Here is a 21,155-nt window from a genome sequence, read left to right as displayed (position 1 = left end):
CATCAGCTGTTCATCAGTGATACATCTTTCTTACAAGTAGGTTATGTACTGACATAGACTTACCAGCGTTGCATTCTCACAAGCTCTACCACCAGAGTACCTAAGCAAGTACTCTGATTTATTTTTTTGCATGAATTTTTTTGCACATCATCTTTGTGCACTGCCATGAAGAATAATTTTTTTTTCAAATAAAATACACCATTGATTAGTAAAACTGATTAAAAGGACTAATGAATATGGAGTGTCACAGCATGTCATTAGAATTTCACAGTATTTCTTGTGCCTACTGTAATGCTGACCTAAGGTAAGAGCCCATCTAATGCACTTGAGATTTGGGAAGACCTTACTTGCATGTGATTTATCACACACCACACAATCACAGACAAAAGAGAAAGTCTTGCCTTTGGTTACATAGCACTCTGTGCCTGTATTGCTTACAGAGTTATTACTGAGGCTTTCAGAGCTATTTTACAGACATGACATTGCTTGTTAACTGTATTAAAACATGGAGCACGGACACAGACATTAAAGCTGACACTGTAACCTAGCACAGCATTATGTTATACTTAATAGCACATTCTCTGGACACAGGAATAATACCTGCACTGCAAAAAATTAAAGAGCTATTGCCTTGTAATATTTGTATATTTTCTATTTTACATATGCTGGATTTTGCTGTGAATACACAAATATTTAAAGATGATGTCTTGTCCTTGCATGTGCCTTTTAGTCAGCCTAATATTTCCAGTCAGACTGTTATTCAAGCACCACTGCAGTAGCACTTGTTCAAAGGCAGACTAAATACAGAGGTGCTAAGCAAACACTGGTGCTGAAGGCTCATCCCAGGTACACACATTGTTCTAAAGGCACTAATACCAATGACCACCTGAATGTTATCAAACACATAAACTTCTTTAAGAGGAGCAGATATAAACAAAAGGTTTTTATCCACAGGGCCAATACCAGTTTAAAGAACTGGTAAATTCATGCATACTGCAACAGTTTAATAAGTAGTAGTTAGTGCATGATAAGTTCACTTTGTAGCCAAAACTGTAGTGCACAATTTGGTGAGACTCTTGCTGTTATTCCAGTCCCATGTTCTCTTACAGCACTTCAGTGAATTACTGCAGCACAAATGACTCACGAGCAACCAAGTCCAGACAGCACAAGTCCAAGGGGGTGGAGAGCTCTTCCTTTAGTAACAAAAATTAACAAATTTATTAACCTAATCGGAACTTATTTGCTAAATAATAACAAATCTCAGCTGCTGTAAAATAAGAGACCATCCTATTAGACCCTGCCAAGCACACACCAGGACAGAAGTTACATAGCCCTGTGTTCAATACATGCCATCAGCACCAGATGATAACAACCACGGTTAATTATCAGCAGGTCTTACGTGAAGCTTTATTAGCTAGCTAATTGCCTGCTCACACTGAAGCTTAAGGGCAGATTTATGGAAAACAGACTACATGTCACATTTCCATCTTGGAAATGCAGATTCATGCCTCTGAACTAAGTTAGTGCAGCCAATGTTCCCACCCTCTTCCCTCACAGGACTTAAATAGCTGCTTCAGAAAGGGCACTGGCTTAGTCTTTTGCAAGGACAAGACAAGCCTTTAAATATTTAGGCATGATTGCTGTACCCAAAAGTGCAGTCTCGGATCTATTTAATACCAAATTAGTACTTTTGGCACAATATCCAGTAATCATGAATTTATTTTATTGTTTATATCTGTGGTCTCAAGCCTTTACAAAGGTTTGCTTAATGAGGGGCAAGTGAGAGGCCATGTCACAAAACTGAAATGCTTTACAGCACATTAGCAATGGAGGCCATGGGGCAAACCCATTGTCTGTCTCACTTGCTCACACCTCCCCAAAAATTAACCTTGAGGACCAAAGTGTCCCTGCCTTGGGATGTGCCTATGAAATATATGGGGATGGGAGGGAGATGGGAGAGGAAAAGGGGCTAAAGTGGGGAAAGCATTTCCTGTAGGACACTTGCACTGCTAAGCATCAGGCCCTGGGTTACAACAGTTCCAAAGCAGTGACTGTTTCCTCCCTCTGTTGGGAAGGATTGGAGTTACTGAGAGCCTGGGTGTCACAGCCCCTGTGGTGCTCTGACCAGAGCAGCCTGTGCAGAGAGAACTGTGGGCTCACAAATGTCTGTGCCATCCACAGCACTGCCCCAGGCCCTGCAGGAACTGGTGGGCAGAAATTCTGTACAAATTGCTCTGTCTCCTTGCTCCTCCAGAGGCACAGGAGGGACACTCCTCTGCTGTGGTGCATGAGCACTCCCTTTCTCCACTCCTTTCAAGTACCTTCAATTGCATTTCCCTTAGGGGAAAACAGTGAAATGAGGGGAAGAGTGGAGGTGATTTGGGGCTGATGAGACTGTTTAGAGGACAAGGACACAAGCACAAGAACAGGAAACCAAACTAATTTCCAAGCAATTGGGAGTTTCATCCTATTCACAAATTACTATTACAAGTTACAGAACAGAAAGTGGAATTAGAGGCCCACAGCTCTTGGCTTTTCTGCATTTAGAACCATCAGCCCCACAGGTCCTGTTACAAAACTCTACTTATTTTTGAATATTCCAAATGACCTAGCACCTAATTTTCTTTTTTCTATTTTTTCCCCTCTTACTGCAGGAGGGGAAATGAGCCAACATCTTTTGCCCCACCCCGTAGATCTGGAGGCAGAAGAGTAATTGAGAATGCAACAGATGGAGGTGATGACGAAATGGATGCAAGAGATGGAGATTTCAATGGAACAAAAGCCAGTGAATAAACACGCTTCAAAAATTGCACTGCAGCAAGGGAAGGGAGGGAGGACGATATTTAGCACTGTATAAGTCTACTCTTAGTGTCAAGGTCACATACACCCACTCCTCTGACAGATAAAAGCACAACTGCCTTGTCTCCAATGTATAGATTGACACTAAAAGTACTCCAAAACTTTTCGTACCATGAAGCCTATTTGAAAAGGTGGGGATTTTTAACAGAGTAATTCACTTTGAGAATCATGCAAAAAGTGAGTTCTAGTAGCTCAAATTATTTAAATCCCAGTAAACTATAGTCTACAGAGGATCTGTGAGATTGTTGCAGGGGGAAAAAAGGCATTGGTCAGTTAATCTTTTCTTAAACTTTCATTTTGTTTTGAGCATTCAATTAATATAGGGTTTTCTCCTGGCTACTACACCCCTGATGCACAATTCACAAGGTGGAAGTGCCTTTTTAATCACTTACTGAAAAATATCATTTGTTCAAATTAAGTCAACTGTTACAGTTTTATATGCACCATGGATGTGCTTACACACTAATAAAAGGCTATAAAAATGACTCCACTATTCTTGTGTACAGGTGTCACTTGAAGGGAAGGGGGGATGCAGCAGAGCTTCTCTAAAACCAAAATACTTCTTACAAAAGTTGATCTGTAATCATTAGAACAAAACCCTGATTTTCTTCAAACTAATGGTTTTGAAGAAATACAGAAAAGTCTGAGCTGGAAGTCAAATGGCATAAGCAGAGGGAACAGCTTTGATTCCCTCAGGGACACACAGTGCTGAGGTGCCCTGGGATGCATCCAAGGGCTGATAGGCACAGGACTTGCAGAGACTCACAGCCCTCAGGTGCAGGAGCTGGAAAGCAGTGGGGGCCCTACCTGCCTGCCTGTAGGCAATGAACCCAGCCTTTGATGTCTGTTACATGCAAAAATATTTCCAGCCAAACCCCTAGAGCAGGCTGAAACCATTAGAAACAGCAGCCCACACTGAATGCAAGGATCCAAGCCAAGCTATTCTGAACCAAGGGATCAGCATGCACTTACTTTTTATTTTTGGAGCACTCCAGCAAGACCACAACCTACTCTTGGGAGCTACCAGGACCTACCACAAACCCTCGCAGCTCAAGCACTTTCAGACAGCAGCAGCTCTGTGGTCACAGCGGGGCAGTAGGGAGCCATGCACAGCAAAACAGGATGTAAAATCACTCTAAATCCAGTGTAGAGAGCTTACTTGATGCCTTTGATTGACCAGCAAGTGAACCTTAAGGAGTGTGACTACAGGGAGAGCAAATCATGCACAAACATCCACCTTGACAGCCGAAGCAATCATCTTCTAAATCTAAGCATTGTTTCACAAGTGCAGAGATCACCAACTGGGGATTCAGACTTGGCACCATTCAGCCAGCAGAACCAGAGCCCAGAGAATTGTCTCTCCTCGTGAAAGAGTAAAGGAAGAATCCATTTAGAGCAATAAAGATGAGCAGAGAGGGGTAAGGAGTTACTGGATAAGAGCTGATCATTGCTTGATCAGGCACAGAGCTGTAAAGATGCTCAAGAGCTGGTTGCCAACACAGTTTGTGAGCCTGCATGTGTGGGAACAAGAAGACAAGCAAGTCAGACTTCATATTAAATGGTCTTAAGCACCAATGCTTGGAGCAGAACCAGCAAATTGAACATGTATAAGCCACAGTAATAACTTGCCAAAAACCTCAAAATGAATCAACAACTCGCATTCAAAATAAGCTTTATTCTGCTCCCCAGTTTAAACAACTTCATAGGTGGACTGAGAAATGGAAATCACCTGTGGTTTACATATTCTAGAGAAAGAGATGCCTCAGTGGCTGTTTTCACAGCACTTCCTTTAAAAAAAAAAATCAAACCCATTTATGTATTCTTTTGTCAAGTAAGCTCTCCCCATCCCCTGCCACAAAAAAAAAAAAAAAGCAAACACATAAATTGTTTCGTCATGATTAGTTTTGCAAGTACAGGCTTCCATAAAATACATTAACACTGGGAATGAATCTACTCCATTTAAAAAACAAATGCAGTAATATTCTCAGGGGGAAAATTATTTAAAAAAAACATTCTCTACCTATATACAGTTCTCTAGCATAAAGAGCTTTTCAGGTTAAAAAAGCATTTCTAAATTAGTAACAGCTGATATATTCATATAGAAAAATAAAAAAACACTAACACTCAAGGCACCTTAGTGAAGGGAAGTTTGTAAAGCAGTAAAACCCACCTATCAAGATGTTAGAACTAGAAACTTGATCAGGTTTGGCCTCCTACAACCACCAGGCTATATGAGCCACTATGTGGTTCAACAAAAAGTCTACATGCTATTAGCTCTGGGATCTCCTGAGCACTCTCAGCACTAGACACGTCTCACCTTTAACCATGACCTGTTCTGAATGAGAAATCATTACTTACAGAAACACCTTGCCATTACAGAGGCAGCAACATTCTGCTCAGCAAACACCCCATGCGGAGCTGAGTAGCTTCCCTGCAGAAATACACCTTACTCCACATAAAAACACCTCTAATTTGGGTGACTGCAGCACACAACACCCATGGTAGAAAGCATAATTCCAGCCAGAACTGGTGGTGTATTAACACCAAAAGCCAAAGCCTGAGGAGCTGCATAGTGAATATTGCTGTGTTGTAGGCAGGAGGACTATGGCTTTGGTAGTGTCAAAAGAAGCAACCTTCAAGGAGCTATTTACAGTAGCTGATGCAGGAAGCAATACCCAGTCCTGCTCTGACACAGTCAGCATTGCTTTGTCACACCTTGTCACTCACAGACCTTGCCCAGAGGCCACTGGAAGCCACTGCCAGTTGTGACTGCTTGTTCAGTTCTCACCTACCCTGACACTGCTGTCTGCTTGCTCACTGATATTCTCTTTAAAACTAAAGTTTGAAATACACATTTCTTCTCCTTTCCCAAAGCCAGCCAGGCTTTTCATAGCAGCATCTTGACAACACTTTGTGAGGGATGGCTCATGGGTCCTGGGACGTGTGAAGGCCGTGTTCCAAACTCCAGGCGTTTCACCATCCTGCAAATGCAAAACTGGAGTCAGGGCATCTCTCACTCAGTGTAACCATGCTCAGAACAACTGCTCACTTCCAGAACAAACCACTCAGCTGAGATGAGAGAACAGCACTCAGCAATGCACAAACCCATTCCTCAACTGGGCTGGGTTTTCACTGTAACACAGGGCTCAGTTTCCCTCTGAGTAATGAACACTATCTTTTACAGGTGTTGGAATTTCAGTTTAGCATTGCAGCAGCAGACAGACAATCAGCTCATGCATATGTAAATATATGGCCCCTGAGGCTTTCTTGCAGGAGCTTTCTGAGGTTTCTACCTCATGAAACATTCCTTCTAAACAACACTATTGGGCACTGGGTACCAGGACAAACTAGCACATGGGTCTGGCAAAATAATTAAGTCTGAAACAAAGTGTACTATAGACACTTCACTTATCTAAACACAGAACCTAAAGAATGTGCAGTGCAGGATTGGCAGAGTTTAAGCAGACACATGCTTAAATTTGCAATAACCTTGCTGATTTTTCTTCATTTGATTAAAAAAAGACAACTGGTTCAAACATTCAGAGGAGTGTGTACATTGATTAAGGTAACGTTTTGTTAGCAGCTACTTAAAACACATCTTAGCAACTGTAAAGCATTCTCAGTGGACCCACTATTCACCTTTTTTCCAGTTCTCCCAAGTGACAATCTTATCTATGCTAAGGGAAGTCTCCCTACCTGTCATAACATTCCTGAGACATCACTTGTACCAGAACATAAAGCGTAAAATAAATTGAACCAACAAGCAAGAACTGTTGTACTTTGTCCCATTTAAACAGTAATTTATAATAAAATACATCTTGCACTTGCTTCAGATTTGAGGTATTCAAAACTTGATTGCAGTTAGTCTTCCAATTTCATCAGCTAGTGACTCCAAATTTTAAACTGACCTGAAATATTCAAATCATAACCCTGAATAACTGAATTTCACATACTTTGAAACTGTCTCTACAAAACAAAGACTTGTATACTAAATATCAGTCCCTAAGTTCCAACACCAAGAGCTGTCACGAAGACACCAGCAGAGCCCAGCACTCACCCTGTGTCACACAGAGGCTGATGAGGACTCAGGCGTGTTTCAAGGACATCTCTGTTCATGTACATGGACACTGAAGGTCTGTTTGGAGACTGCTCATACACAAAGTTTCGGCAAGATGCAAGCTTGGACTCCAAAGCCTGAAGTGAACAGATGAGGCAAGTATCAGATTGATTGTTCTCTTTCAGAAGATGGCAGTGACACACCAAAATGGCACTGAAGTGTGTGGATTTTGGGTATTTTTCTTTCTTTAAGAGTGAGCTGTCCAGTAGAGGAACCTGCTAGACCCCAGTGCCACATGAGTTTTGAATTTGTGAAGAGATGAGACAGTCATCTCTCTAAAGATGAATCTCTGTTTCTCTAGGGAGCTGATGCTCTTCACCAGCAGGAACACAAAATCTTCACTTTCCTCAGACAGATTTTTAGATCTTTCTTACAAGGCATAAATTTTTAGATTACTAGACATTCATATGAACTATCAGCTTCCCTAGACATGTATTAGGCGGTACCCCAGAGGAAATGAGCCACAGATCTATTATTCTCCATCCCATGCTCCCATTCTAGACCACTCCAGCTTTATTGAGTTGCTTTCTGGCTGTATCAGTTCTGCAGCTCAGCCCATCAAAGCCCCATAAAAATGTTTGTTTGTCACAACACAGCACCAAGGCATAAGGAGGGTAACACAACTCATGGGATAACTTTCCCAGCATCAGCACTACCTTAAATATCAAACTACAGCTTAGCAGGACATTAGGCCTTGCTCAAAAGACCACTGGACTCTTAAGGCAAACTTCACCAGAAGCCTTTTGGACAGCAGGTACCAGCATGCTAACTTCCCTGCCTTTCATGGGAACAGATCCCTTCTCAATTTACTCATGCTGACTTATTTTTTCTGCACATGCACTTCAAAAAATTCATAAAGGGAGATCTTATCCCTATCTGGATTAGAACTTAGAAAAACAAGCATGGTCCATTTTTGGAGGTTGGTCAGAAATGTTTGAAGTCCAGACCAAGCCCAAGGCCACACTTAGCTAACCTGGGGGCAAGAGACTCTTTTCAATCTCCTCTGAACAGTAGTGCTGGCTGCAGTTTCCAAGAGCTCCAGCTTTCCAAGAGCATTGGAATTTTGGCAGGTAATCACTCACCCCCACTTTTCGCAGCAAGTCTCCCACAATATTAAGTGCAGATATTCTTGCAGCTGGTGTGAGAGGGGTTGCACCATAACTGTCCTCAAGACCTGCAGGGCAGGTTAAAGAAGGATATGTTACTCATGGAGAGAAAAAAAAATAATAAATTTACCCTACTGTCTTAGAGAAGATGATTCAAGGAAGAAGATTAAAGATCACCCAGGTTTTTAAAGCTTTTCCCCTAAATCAGACCAACATCTCTGGGACAGTTGTGAACTAACAGAAAGTCCCAACAGTTCATCTTATCCCTCATTATTTCCAGACAGTTCAAGTTAATTGGAAATGAACAGACTACGAATAAACTCAAAAAAATCCCAGTCTGTGAATACTGAGACCATGATGATTTGATTTAGGTTACACTACACTACACACTGGATTCTGTGGCTAAAGAAGGAATGAAAAGAAGGGAGCAAACTATAGCAAAAACAAGAGCATCACATGGTATTTGTGAGCTGGTTCCCTGCCAGTCACCTCTCCTAAAGGTGCCAGGGGTGGGAATGCTGATGGGTGTCCGGCGCATTGCGGGCGTTGAGGGCACAGATAAGGAGGCCTGAACTGCAGTGTCTGTTCTTTCTGCTTCCAGGGGAGCTCTCATTGGTGTTTTGGGCTTCTCCTGTTTCTGCTGCACTGCAAGTTCTTGTCGTAGATCTGTGAAAGAAAAAACACAAAGCAAGTGCTGGAGTATGCGGCCACCAAGATAAAAACAGGAGGTAATGTTTTGTCAAAATATTTTTCTCTTCATGGAGGTGAGGTAAAGTCACTTATCCTTGTAAAAGATTACTCCAGGCATATCTGAACTTGGCACACCTTGACTACATTCTGGCTCCCTGCAAGGATGAGATCCTACCTGTTGTACCCTGGTCTCCACAGGAAGGAAACTTGAGCTGAGGCCAGGTGGAAGCCACATCACGATGTAGCCAAGGGACAGAGCACTTCTGTCCCACAGCCTGGCTGTAGCTTATGGATACCACTCAAGGGCACAGAATCCAAGATCTGAAAGCAGATGTTTATTCAGCTCCAGGGTGTCTCTCTCCTCACCCAGCCTTGTTGACAGATAGCAAAAAGCCAGTGCATTCCAAGGCAACCAGAAGTCAGTCACAGCCCTCCTGCTTACTTCCTCATTAGTGCTTCATTGGCTCCATTTCCCAGGAAACAATGAGGTTAATGTGTATTAAAGCTGACCTTTGTGGAAGCCACACCAGCACATGTCCCAGCTGGACTGGCTCAACTCCCTGAAGCCCTGATTAGGAGAAGGCTGGAACAAACTTTTGTTTCTGCGAGTGCTCTGGAATCATACCAGGAGTTCAAGGAAGGGGCAGAATGTTCAGTTTCATTACTTGTTTCTACATTTCAGATACTAAGTTTTAAAGAAGCAAAATTAAAAGCCCAGCTCTAAGGCATATGGAGAAGACTGAACAGCTACAAGGCAGTGGGAAAGAAAGGAAAAGATAACAAATAACTTCTGTCTAACCTCTAGCTTCATCTTTCAGGCGCTGCACAGACTCCAGAAGGTTTTCCTTCTCATCCAGCTCACTCTCCAGAAAAGCATTTCTTTCAATAGCCTGGTTTAAACGCTGTTCAAAATCCTCCAGGGACATTATAGTGGCTCTGAAAAAGAGTGCACTAGGTGTCACTACCAGATCCTTCAAGCACATGGAAGATTCTCTCTCTCACAAGAAAACGGACATTTTAATTTTTGTTTGGTTTGCTTTATTATTTTTTAGCTTGTAATATATGAAAGAGTGCAGTCAGGGGAGTAGAAGAGGTAAAAAAAAAGTTATCACATTGCCCATCTGTAACAAATCTCTTCAACACAATCATCAGACAAGTGATAGTTCAGAATGGCAATGCTAATAAGTAGTGTCACAAACAGCTCAGTGCCACCATGCTTGCAGGACAGAACAGAGGTGGAAAAAAAACCCCAAAAGGCAGATCACCTTTTTGCTCTTTCCAAATCATCATTTTCTTGCTCAAGTTCTCGAATGTATTTCTGAAGCTGCTCTTTAATAGCTCTTGTCTGTGCCAAGTCATCTTCCAGCGCAGAGATTTGCCTGTATCCTTCTGAATGCTGCATTTCAATCTTTTCCTACTCAAAGGCAAATCAAACAGCACATCAGATACTTAGCAACACGTTCTCTTTTTGCAGCATTTTCTGAGCTCCTTGAAAGGCAGAGACAGACACTCTGAAGATTTTTGAGAAACATCATTTTACATATGGTAAAACGCCAACAAATTCAATTGCTCACACACTTCTGGGCTGCCAGCAGACAAGAGCTCTTCCTGCCACTCCTTATCAAACAGAAGTTCTGGGGAACAGTTCCCAACACACACAGCACAAGGCCATTCCTTGCCTCTCCCAGACAGCCTCACTCAGCACAGTTTCTAAGCAATACACAAAGCACACAAGAGAAGCCACTTATTTTCAACCCTAATATGAAGTCAGGCAATACTCTGGAGCCAAAGTAAGAAGAATAAAAGAAAATTCCAAGTGTGAACCTGTTACATGCTGCTGTGGAATCAGCAAGATTCTGCACTGCCCATGTGGCTTTATTAGTCCAAAGCAGGTTCAGAATTCTAGAACATTTCAGGCACAGGTACACTTTTGGGAACCTAAATCAAACTCTGTTTCCCTCTACACCATGTATACAAGGGTACATTTAAGACAAGCATAGGCAGGGAGGAAGACTTAGCTTCCACATCAGATCTCTCTCTCCTGCACTACCACTAAATGTGGAGTTAGATCCACAGTATGTGACATGGGAAAGGTTTCCCCTGTGACAGGGAAAGCTCCAGAGCACACTATTACAGTGCTTTATACTCAACCACCTTGCTATCAGACCACTTCAACATGCCAGAGGTTTTTTGGAAACTTCAAGGTTGCTGGGTAAGCAGCATTCCTGAAGTGCTCTCCAGACAGAATTCAAGTACAAAACACTTGAAGTCACTGGAAACAAATCTGTGCACTGGAATTTCAAAACCATGGCAAGTCTAGTGTGAATGATAACGTGAAGACAAGCTATTTTAGCACAAGAAATGCACAGACAAGGAGGAGGGAAAGAGACATCCATCCTGATCTAAGGAATCCTTATTTGACTGCAGTGTGGTGACACTGCTGTAACTCCAAATCTCTGAAACAGTTAGGAGCCTCTCAACTCCAAGAGGTAGATTACTTTCAATTAGTTTCTCAGGACTCTCTAAACTAACCCTGCAAAGCAGCATTCCCATCAGTTTTTAGGCAGTGTGAGCTCTGATTTCTGAGGGGGAGCAGGCACACACACTGGGCTGGTCAGCCCAGAGCCACAAGCTGTGTGGGCCTGGCAAAGTTCACTGGTGCTGACCTAGATGCAGATCCCAACCCTTGATGGGCTCAGTTAACACTGCTGCTCAATAGCTTCATGAGATTAATGCTTTGCTCTTGAATTGATTCAGATAAAAGACCAGAACTGCAAGGTCTGAGTCTTTGTTTTTAGCCAATTGTAATAAACTATCAGCTGATCTGGCCCTCAATGGTGGCTCTGTTTCTTCACTGCAGGCTGTTACTGCACTTTTCAGGCTGCATGAATAGCCAATTGTTGAATGGTTTATTTCAAGCAGAATATATTTTAAGAAAGTTATCTACTGTGAAGAATCATTTCAGATTTTCTAAAATATAGCTACCCTCCACTTTTTGAGGCTCTGTATTGCTTCCTACTATTTTCATTCCTCACTGTTTTGCCTGGTTCACTGGCCCTTCCTCTCATCCCAGCTACTCTAGAGAAAGAAAATCATCTACACACACCTCAATTAAATGAACTATGGATTTTATTTTTAAAACTTTTGTCTTCTCCCCAAGCCCATCAGCTTCCATGGGTTTATGTGGCTACCTGGAACAGCAGATCAATACTCTATACAACAAGCACAACATCTAATATTTCTAAGTGCGACAACAAATATTAAAGCAACATAAATACAATGAAACATGTCTTGGAGGTCTTGCTATCAAAAAGCAGGGAGTGGAGGAAATGGCTAAGCTAGTGCTAGAGTGACAGGACATCTGCCTGGAACAGAAGAGTATTTCCTTAAGACAGTAATTTGGACAACAGTTTAAGCAAAAGGCATTGCAAATCTGGATTCATCTGGTTGCAAAAAGAAAAACTCATTTTTTCCTAAGGACAGACAGATTCAATAACAAAACCAGGACTGAAACTGTTTTATGACTCTCAATTCTATGTGTTACCCACCAGCTGCTGCTTCCCAGCTTATCTAAAATGTCAGATAATAAACACACAACTATGTAAAAAGGGTTTTAAACTGAGCTTCCTTACGTAATGCAAAAACACAGCTGTAGTGTTTGTACTTTGACTGTTCTGCAATATTATCTGTGACTGCATGATGCAGATAGCAAGAAAACTATGAACAAAAGCACTAAATAGATGGAAGAAGGAATAGAACAGCAGCTCTCTTGTGCTCACACTCAGTCTCCACTCCACTGTGGACAATTCTCTCCCATCTGAAATCTATCCTGACACACAGCCACAGCCCTGAAGAGGGCTCCAGGAATGCTACCAAGGAACACAGCAGACTACAGGGTGACATTTCTTTACTTTTCAAGACTTTCCTTTCTGCAGTCTTCTGGTCAATTTTTCTGTACTGCTGAGGTGACAGAGACTGCAAACACCTGCCCTGCTCCCCCCTGCACTGAGGATGTGCACACCATGTGCACCAGCAGCTCTCACCTTCACTGACTCCAGCTCCATCCGCAGGCGGCTGTTTTCTGACAGAAGGTCTCTGTTCCTGGACTCTGTTTGCTGCAGCTGAGCCTCCAGCTCAGCTTCATACTCTCGGCTCCCCTCTTGGAATTCACGCAATTCCTCCTGCGTACTCTCAGCACTAGAGAGAAATTCCAGCAACACTCATCACCATGAACAAGGAAAACATCATCTCTTGTACACTCAAGTAAAAACAACACTGCTCTTGAACACAGAGGGCTGTATGCCCTTCTCTGTATTCAACAGGAAGAGAGAAGCATATGCAAATGTTTCCCTGCCATGCATGGGAACCCCATAGCAAACTGGTAAAGAAATAAAAAAAGTCCAAATAAACAGAAAAACCCCAGAGTGTCTTCACACTGTAGATGTTGAGGATATGTGGCATCTCTTTAGCTTGTCAATTGTCCACTGCCATCACACATTTATTTCACTATTCAATTCTATTGTTTATTTGGAAATATAAAGAAAGCTGTTATTGATTAATAAGAAAAAGTGAGGAACAGAGAGGAAGATGGTTTATATTCCTAAACAATTCTATCTAAATAATCCTCCAACAAGCTAAACAAGCAGCAATGAAAGAGCTGTGTCTTTGCATGAAGTGTTATGCACCTTACCCAACCACTTGGAGGAATGAAGCCACTGCCTTACCACTGCTTGTATTTCATAGCCAACTCCTTCCAGTATCTGGTTTCCTCTTCCACTGAGCTGAAGTGATGTCCTTCTGAGTCTTCCATAGTGAGTCCTCAAAGTCTAAAACTCCTGTTTCATTTTCCCCCCTGAAAAAATCACAGGGTCAAGCGTAAGAACTCAGGCAGTGAGCAGCCTGATCCTCCTTGCTGCAGAGCAGAACACCCTGTCCTCCCACACAGTCACTGCTCGCCCGGAGACCAAACCAAAGGCCAGCCTTGACTCTGTCAGACCGACCCTAAATGTGAAAGAATTCCTGCTAAGTCACTCTCCCCAGTTCTCCCAAAGCTGCTGCAGGCTTACACCACATTCCCAGCAGCGAGCACCTTTGGGACCTCTGAGTACACAAACCCCAAAGTGAGCTGCAGCTGTGCCAGTGCACAGAGAACACAAGGGAAGGAAGACACAGGCACAACTTCAGCTCCAAATACACTGCAATTCAACAACCCTAAAGACACCTATCATGAAATTAAAAAGAAACTTCAAAGAGAAAGAGATTAGGTACTCAAGATTCTGATTTCTTAAGGTAACATTTAAAGGAACACATAAGTTTTTTATGGACTTAACTGCTGGACAGGTGAAAAATTTCTTCCTAGGTCAACACAGAAAAAGCTACCCTACTTTAAACCTGAACTATCAAAATCCATGTATAGCTACAAGATATCTGGATACCTGAGAGAGCCATGGGAGAAGGAAGGGTAAAAGCTGCTCAGAGGTTTTAGCAGGATACCACTGGCTGGGTTAAGTATGCAGATAAGATTGCAGCAATCCAGACAATCCAGCTGTCCCTGTGCCAGCACAAACCCGGCCACAGGACACAGTCCCAAATGGGAATGACACACTAAAGAGCCACAGGGGAATCAAGTCCCTCAAGCTGGTCACTCCCACTTGAGGACTTAAGTATCTCAACACCACAATCAAATAAAATAAATGCCCTGTGATGTGTATGACACTCTCTGTTAAACAGGTCAGCAACAAATACAATTTCATACTAGTTAGTCTTGACAATGGAGAAACATCAAACCAAGTGTTCTGCATAATCTGCCCGTGTCCAGCCCTGGGTGAGGCAAAGATTCCACTCAGACATTATCAATTTAACCAAACTGATATCAAATAAGAAACCAAATAAGATCAAGAACAGCAAATAGAGGTGGAATTGAACAATTTAGGACAGTGACAATTGTCATAAAACTGCATCACAGAAATCTAATGACTGAAGAAACACAGTTCTACCAAATTTCTGTTCCAGTTCTGCTGAGCAAAACACTTCCTAGAGGTAATTCTGATGGAACAAAGAAGAAGGGATGGCTGAAGCCTTCAAAGATCACTTAGATGTCAGCCCTGTTTTCTACTCCTATTTATGATACTCATAAAATGCTGGAGTAGACCCTCTGAGCAGCATGTCTTAGCTGAAGAAAATGTGCATACACTGCACATCTATTGAACTCTATGGAAGAAAATATCTCTATCCTGTGTCAAGACTTTGCCCTCCAAAAAATTATCTGATATAAATAGGTTTGAGTAACAGCCACCTACTCAGTAACTCTACTGAGACAAACCCAAGTAGCTCTTACCTCTACTACGGACAAAAGTACTCAAAGCAGTCTGGCAATCTAAAGCCCAATTATTACATACCCAAACAATGCCACAAAGCCCAGTTCCTCTTCACAGCCCAAGCAATTACCAGATTATTGAGCAAGGAGTAAGCAGCGTCACAGCTGAGTGGGGCTGTGCCTGCATACCTCAGTGCCCAGTATCAGCTACACACTCACAGAAATTACAGTGCTATTTAAAAGGGGAGTTGGCAGGTCAGGAGAAAAGTTACTAAGCCTTAGCTTTTCTAACTGACTTTGACACAAAATGTTCATTAGCCAAAGCTACATGTGTTCCTTCAAACAAACAAAAGCACTGATAATGTATTGACACATTTCCAGCATAAGGGTTCAAGGCTGAAGAACGCACTGAGCAAAAAAAGAGGAAAAGGAGTGCGAGTAAGAAGTGATTTACCAAATAGCTCTATTGCATATTAAAAAGAAAATCATGACAAAGCATAATTAACATTCTTGACCTAGGATAGTTTATGTCACATCTCCTCTGTTATTTTTAAGTGAACTGAAAGTGCCTTTGATGTTAATCAGCATGTTCTTCTGCTCAAGGCACTGTGTACACTGTGTACACACATACTGATCCTTGCAGCACACTTGTGAAGAAAAAAAATCCAAAGAGGATTTTTTTCTGACACAGCATTATAATAAATCTAGTATCTGTATTTAGACAGTCAACAAAAATAATTCAGGAAACATAAAGATGAACTGCAAGACATCTTGCTCTGAAAAGCTTTCAAACAACCCTTTGGGACTAAAAGACAGCTTCCATCACCTTCAAAATCTTGAATATGCTCAGATCTGGCTCCTGCGTTCTCATATTACACTTTGTAGGAACTAAAAGACTGTAGTAATTGGCATTTTTTGAGATTGCAGGGCTGCATAGAGAAGAACTTTCCTTAACTGACCCATACAATCCACAAGGCTTTCAGAGAACTCTGTGGATGTTCACAGAGCACAGAGGGGCTGCACCCCTCAGAGCCAGGGATGTCTTTGTGATGTGAGATTACAGTATGGGCCCACTGAGGATGTGATCCATTAAGAGCTTGCTCTGCTTAATGGGCACCATTACTAAATAGTACTTACAATTTAAAATTAATTGTTCAACTGCAAATACATGGAAGGACAGTGGACCTGATTCCAGAGATGTGGCTACTGTCCTGTGCCACAGGCACATGTTTTTTGCTGCAACATTCAAGGAAGACCTGTTACTTTTGCTCCCTGTATTCATCTTAGCTCAAACTAATCTGGGATTTTCAAACTAACCAAAGACGAAAAATACAAACTTAAACTGAAAAGAAAAATTCCAAGTTTGATACAAAGTATTAAAGCTTTTTTAAACTTTTTTTTTCTGAAATTTGTCTAAGAAGAGTGCAAATAAAAACCATGTAAATCTTGTTAAACTGCCTTAGAAAGGGTAAGGCAGTAACTGGTTTTCCCTTGCTGCCTTCTCCCCTTCATTTTTAACAACTTGGAGACAACATGCAAAATGCCTGAAGAGAAATTAATCAGGAACTCCTCATTGTCTGGGCTCACTACAAAAGAAGGGAGAGCAAAGGGGGGTAAAGGAGGTTTTAGAAATGCTTTTTTAAATGCTGGGAAAAGTGGAAAAAACTAGGAGAGAAGTCAGAGTCTGTAGGAGGCACACACTGGCTGCACCTTGCTTGTTTTCGCACACATGAAGCCAGAAGAGACATCTGGCCAGGCTTCGTGCCACCAGCGCTGCTCACAGGCATTACACAGCTCCACATCATGCAGGAAGTGGAAGCGATCATGGGTGGGGACTGGAATTTTGCAATAAAACACGGCAGCGTAAACGCTGCGCGAAACAAACTCATACCAGTGAGAGAAGAATTGCAAAATTCCTCAGGAAAAAGCAAGCATCAGGAAAAACAACACACAGAATTATTGAAGGAACTTCAGTTTGGGAATCAGTCTGCATTCACCCAAACTCATGAGGGCCCCAACTTAGATTGTCTCAGTCCTAGAACAAAGGACTCAAAACGACCCTGATACTGAACTTTTTTCTCCACAAAAGAGCATTTAGCTCGATGAACAATGCTGGCCTACCTTTGTAGCATGCCTAATGGTCCAAGTCAAGGAAATTCATATTGTAACAAAAAAAGTGAAACAGTACCACAAATACTACTGAATTATCCATGACAGAGACGATGAAGCTCCTATTAGACATTATTTTCCTAAATGTAAACCAAAACAAACCAGCTCTTTGCTCTCGAAAAGTAGCTTTCCCATCCTTTGAAATTCAGATTTGCTTAAAATATTCCCCTTGAAAGGGTCTTCCTGCAACACATGGGCCTGTTTTCTTTTGTTTAAGCCATACAAAAGAAAATCACCACAAAAGAGAAAGAAAGGGGAGAGGTCACGGGAGCACCAGGATTACCACAGAATCCCACAGCCGGCACTGAACAGAGTTATCGCCTTCTCCGGGGCTTCTCCACCAAAGGCTGAATTCAGCAAAACCCTCCTCCTCCTCAATAACCCCACACTCCCAACTCTCCAGTGACTCCTGAGGAAACCCCACGCTGTTCTCCGCTGAGACGCCTGACCTTGATGGTTCCAGCTGCGAGCCAGGTCAGCGGGGCAGCGCTCCCGATGCCATTCCCATGCGGAGCACGAAGCCGGGCGGGGGCTGAACAGCGGGCACGGCTCCCACGCTCCGCTCCCCGCCCCACCAGCGCCCGCACGAGCAACTCCAGAAGCAGGAGGAGGTTCGGGGCCGCGGCCAGGCAGGGTCCCGTGTCCCCCCGCTCCGCTCCGGTGCCGGTCGCGCTGCCCCGGGCCGTGCCGGGCTCTCACCGCGCTCCCGCCGCGCCCGCACCGCCGCTCCCGGCCCGGCCGGCGCCGCCGCCCCATTGGCTGCCGGTCACGTGCGCCGGGGCGCTCGGCCAATCAGCGCCGCCGGAACGCGCTTCGGAAACTTTGGTGACTTTCAAACGGCGCCGGGGGGCGGCGGCCGCGGCAGGTCCGGCTCTCATTGCCTTTCCCATTCTCGTTGCCTTTCCCGTTCTCGTTGCCTTTCCCGTTCTCGTTGCCTTTCCCATTCTCGTTGCATTTCCCATTCTCATTGCCTTTCCCATTCTCGTTGCCTTTCCCATTCTTATTGCCGTTCCCATCCCCATTGCCGTTCCCATTCCTCGTCTGCCTTGCTAAACGCTGCCCCCCGTCCATGTTCAAGCACCTACAGTCACGCCCAAGGCTCCGCATCTCCTGAGGTGTAAATCTAAGCGTGTAAACCAGCAAGCGCCGTAATTTTAAAGGCATGATTGACCTTAAAATTATCGAAAAGAAGAAACATTAACTCTTAGTTACATTAACTCTTTTTTTTTTTCCTCAATTCAAAAGGCCTCTGCTGCAAAAGCAAGCAGCGAGACAGCGCCGGTATCTATTTTTAACGCCAGCCCAACATCTTTAGACCAAAGTGTCCTTTTCCCGACCAAGGACAGGATTCTGTGTCGCAGCCCATGAAATATTAGCCACTTCCAGTCATCCCCATCCCGGCATGATGTCATCGTTGCAGAAACCTGCGGCTGGCTCCCGCAGCCCGAGAATGCCCCGCAGCAGGACCGACAGCAGGGACCCGAGCCGGGCAGGCTTTGCCAGGCGCCCCAGGTGTGTCCCTGCCGACCGCGCACACAAACACTCGCTCCGTGGTGGTGCCTGGCATTAAAACAAAACCACAAATTATCGCACGTGTATCACTGCGGCCCGCACAGGCAGGGCCACGTGTCACCGAGTGCCACCGAGTGCCACCGCAGCGCCTCCCAAGCAGCAGCCGGCCCCAGCTTCGTTCACCTGCGGGGTAACACCGGGCCTGGAGCGCGCTCCGGGGCTGAAAAGACTTGTCTGAACTGGAACCACACCGCTCCCAAAGGCTGTGAAAGGCTGGGACTGTAACCAAGAGGAGGGATGCTTTTCCAGAAATATTGCACTAGAAGGAATCTGTCCATAACTCAGATAACTTAAACTGAGAAGGGTGACAAAAATTATTCTACTTTCTTGTCAGGCATTCAGCAAAAAGAAACAAACTGTATGTTCAGTTCAGATGTTCAGCAGAAGTAAATGGAAACAAACTATCATAAAACTATGAAGAGAAAACTAAATAAGGCATTTAAAAAATTGGGTTAATAGCATTTGCAGTTCTGTCATTACCCAAGAATGTTTTTATTATCAGATACGTTGCAGAAAATAAACCACGTGCTATTGTAGTATGTTGCCAGTAATTAAAACAAATTATACATTGTTCACAAGTTCGGGACAGAGGACATTTTACTTCAACACTTTAAGCAAGTTTTTGAGGATAGTATGACTACACAGATTATGCCAAAGGTACAGCTGAGTACTTTTAATATTTCTCATCTTGAAATAACTGTAAAACACAGCAAAATTTCTGAGATTTCAGAGGAAGCTGAGAGCCTCTCAATCAATTCTGAAACAGTGAAGCAGCACCCTAACAAATGCCAGGGGCTCAGAGGCACTACTGTACAAAAGCAATAAATATTCTTTAGAAAATGTTACAGTAATCACTGTGACTGCCTTGTTTGCAAGAAGAACAAGAACACTTGTCTATTTCAAAATTAGCAGAGGAGGAGAAATTATTTTTTGCATTTATTTTTAGTTTGCTGATTAATAATTAATAACTGGCAGATCTTTGTGGTGCTGGGATTCATGGGCTGGTTATTTTAATGAGAAGGCCACACTGATTCTTCTACAAAAACTAAGTGGACAAAAATTTATCCACTGTAAGTTCTGGTAAGAACTTACAGTGGATAAATTTTTTGCCACCTTATCTTTTGGCAATTAACTTCTGTTGGGAAAAAAATACTTGCTTTTCTTAGAGAATTAAATAACTCACCACACCACCCACTCTGTGGATGGAACAGGAGCTGCTCACCAATTGTCATTACAAGCTACTGAACTGCTTTTTTATCTTTGTCAAATGGATTACTGACAGACATAAAATGTGACAAACGTTTTGGAATATCATATGGAAATATTGCTATCACTGAAGAGCAAGTATTTAACAGCAATAAAACCTTTTTTTCTGTTTCTTTAAAGATATTATATAATTCTCTGCAATCTGTATGTGCAGAATCAGATTTTCACATGCTTAAGCAAGAAACAGATTCCCACTACTTTAAAAAACCTTCTGAAATCTCAAACTGACACGTTTTTTATGAAACTGTCAAATGCTCATTAGCAGCACTGGTTCACTAAGCCGAGCAGAACACAGCAGCTCTCTCAGCCTTGGCACACAGAGTGACACTCCCAGTGACCCTGGCAAGCCTGGCTGTGGCTCTGAGCTTTGTCACCAGGGCTTCTCCTTGCTGCTGGCTGCAGTCTCTTAGGCCAAGGTGCAAGTCTGCCAGCTCAGCCTAATTCCACAATTGTGATCAAAAGCCACTGAGGCACAAAAGAGCAGATCCCACCGTGTGCTGTCACTAACCTGCCTGCTGGAGGGGCTCAGCCCAGCCTGGGTGACAGGAGTGGCTGCATGGCTTTGGGCCAGCCAAGGGAGCTGCTAAACCGTGAGACACAGCCACGTCTGCAGGAAGGCAAGAACAGGAAAATTAGAAATAGAGGCAGGGTTGTTGAGACAAGCGCTGTTAGCAACACAAGGATTCAAGAGGAAAAATACCACAGTGGAAAGTTATACAAGCCTAAAGTGAGCAAAGCCCAGTGACCTCTAGTGAGTTGCCAGTGCCACCACATCAAGAGAGCAGTGACCTGTGCGTGGCTGCCCACAGCTTTACTGATGCTTCTTGGGCCAGACTTCAGGTGGTGTCAAGGGCTGGGGACACACTAATGCCTAATCCAGTGAGTTCTTAGAAGGTTGTTTTGGTGTTTGTTTTTTTTTTTGGTTTTTTTTTTTTGTTTGTTTTTTTGTTTTTTGTTAGCCAGTTATTGCTTTGTATTTTCAAGCTGTGTACATCTGACTTTGGGGAATAGCTAATGATGCCCAAGGCACCCAGAGAAAGCACAGAGAGGTGAGACATGC

At 43.2% G+C, this 21,155-nt stretch overlaps 2 protein-coding genes across 8 annotated transcripts in view; one reads left to right on the top strand and one right to left on the bottom strand.

Annotated features, from left to right (window-relative positions):
• The window catches only part of MYH11 (myosin heavy chain 11), a 54,734-nt gene extending 51,390 nt beyond the window's left edge, over positions 1–3,344 (top strand). For 4 of the 5 annotated variants that reach the window (XM_064390244.1, XM_064390243.1, XM_064390245.1 and 1 more), the window contains one exon: positions 2,655–3,344. In XM_064390244.1, the coding sequence (XP_064246314.1) occupies positions 2,655–2,793 (139 nt within the window). In that variant the 3' untranslated portion in view covers positions 2,794–3,344. The remainder of the gene's footprint in view (positions 1–2,654) is intronic. The other variant, XM_064390246.1, reaches the window with a different exon arrangement.
• A 1,170-nt stretch (positions 3,345–4,514) lies between these two features.
• On the bottom strand, positions 4,515–17,944 carry NDE1 (nudE neurodevelopment protein 1). Of its 3 annotated transcripts, none has more exons than XM_064390252.1 (9): positions 17,707–17,944; positions 13,497–13,624; positions 12,816–12,969; positions 10,038–10,186; positions 9,572–9,708; positions 8,572–8,748; positions 8,059–8,150; positions 6,917–7,053; positions 4,515–5,840 (listed from the first exon to the last, which is right to left on the bottom strand). In XM_064390252.1, exons 2-9 carry the CDS (start codon positions 13,580–13,582, stop codon positions 5,747–5,749), a joined length of 1,026 nt encoding a protein of 341 aa, XP_064246322.1. In that variant the 5' UTR covers positions 13,583–13,624; positions 17,707–17,944; the 3' UTR covers positions 4,515–5,746. The 3 variants fall into 3 exon arrangements, with proteins under 3 accessions (XP_064246322.1, XP_064246324.1, XP_064246323.1); XM_064390254.1 differs by lacking the exon at positions 17,707–17,944 and adding an exon at positions 17,541–17,666; XM_064390253.1 differs by lacking the exon at positions 17,707–17,944 and adding an exon at positions 15,171–15,323.
• Positions 17,945–21,155: the final 3,211 nt, after the last annotated feature.

The sequence above is a fragment of the Passer domesticus genome, chromosome 15 (assembly GCF_036417665.1).
Source record: "Passer domesticus isolate bPasDom1 chromosome 15, bPasDom1.hap1, whole genome shotgun sequence".
NCBI lineage: Eukaryota > Metazoa > Chordata > Aves > Passeriformes > Passeridae > Passer > Passer domesticus.
The sequence above is the reverse complement of the archived record's forward strand: the minus strand, read 5'-3'. Positions and strand labels throughout refer to the sequence as shown.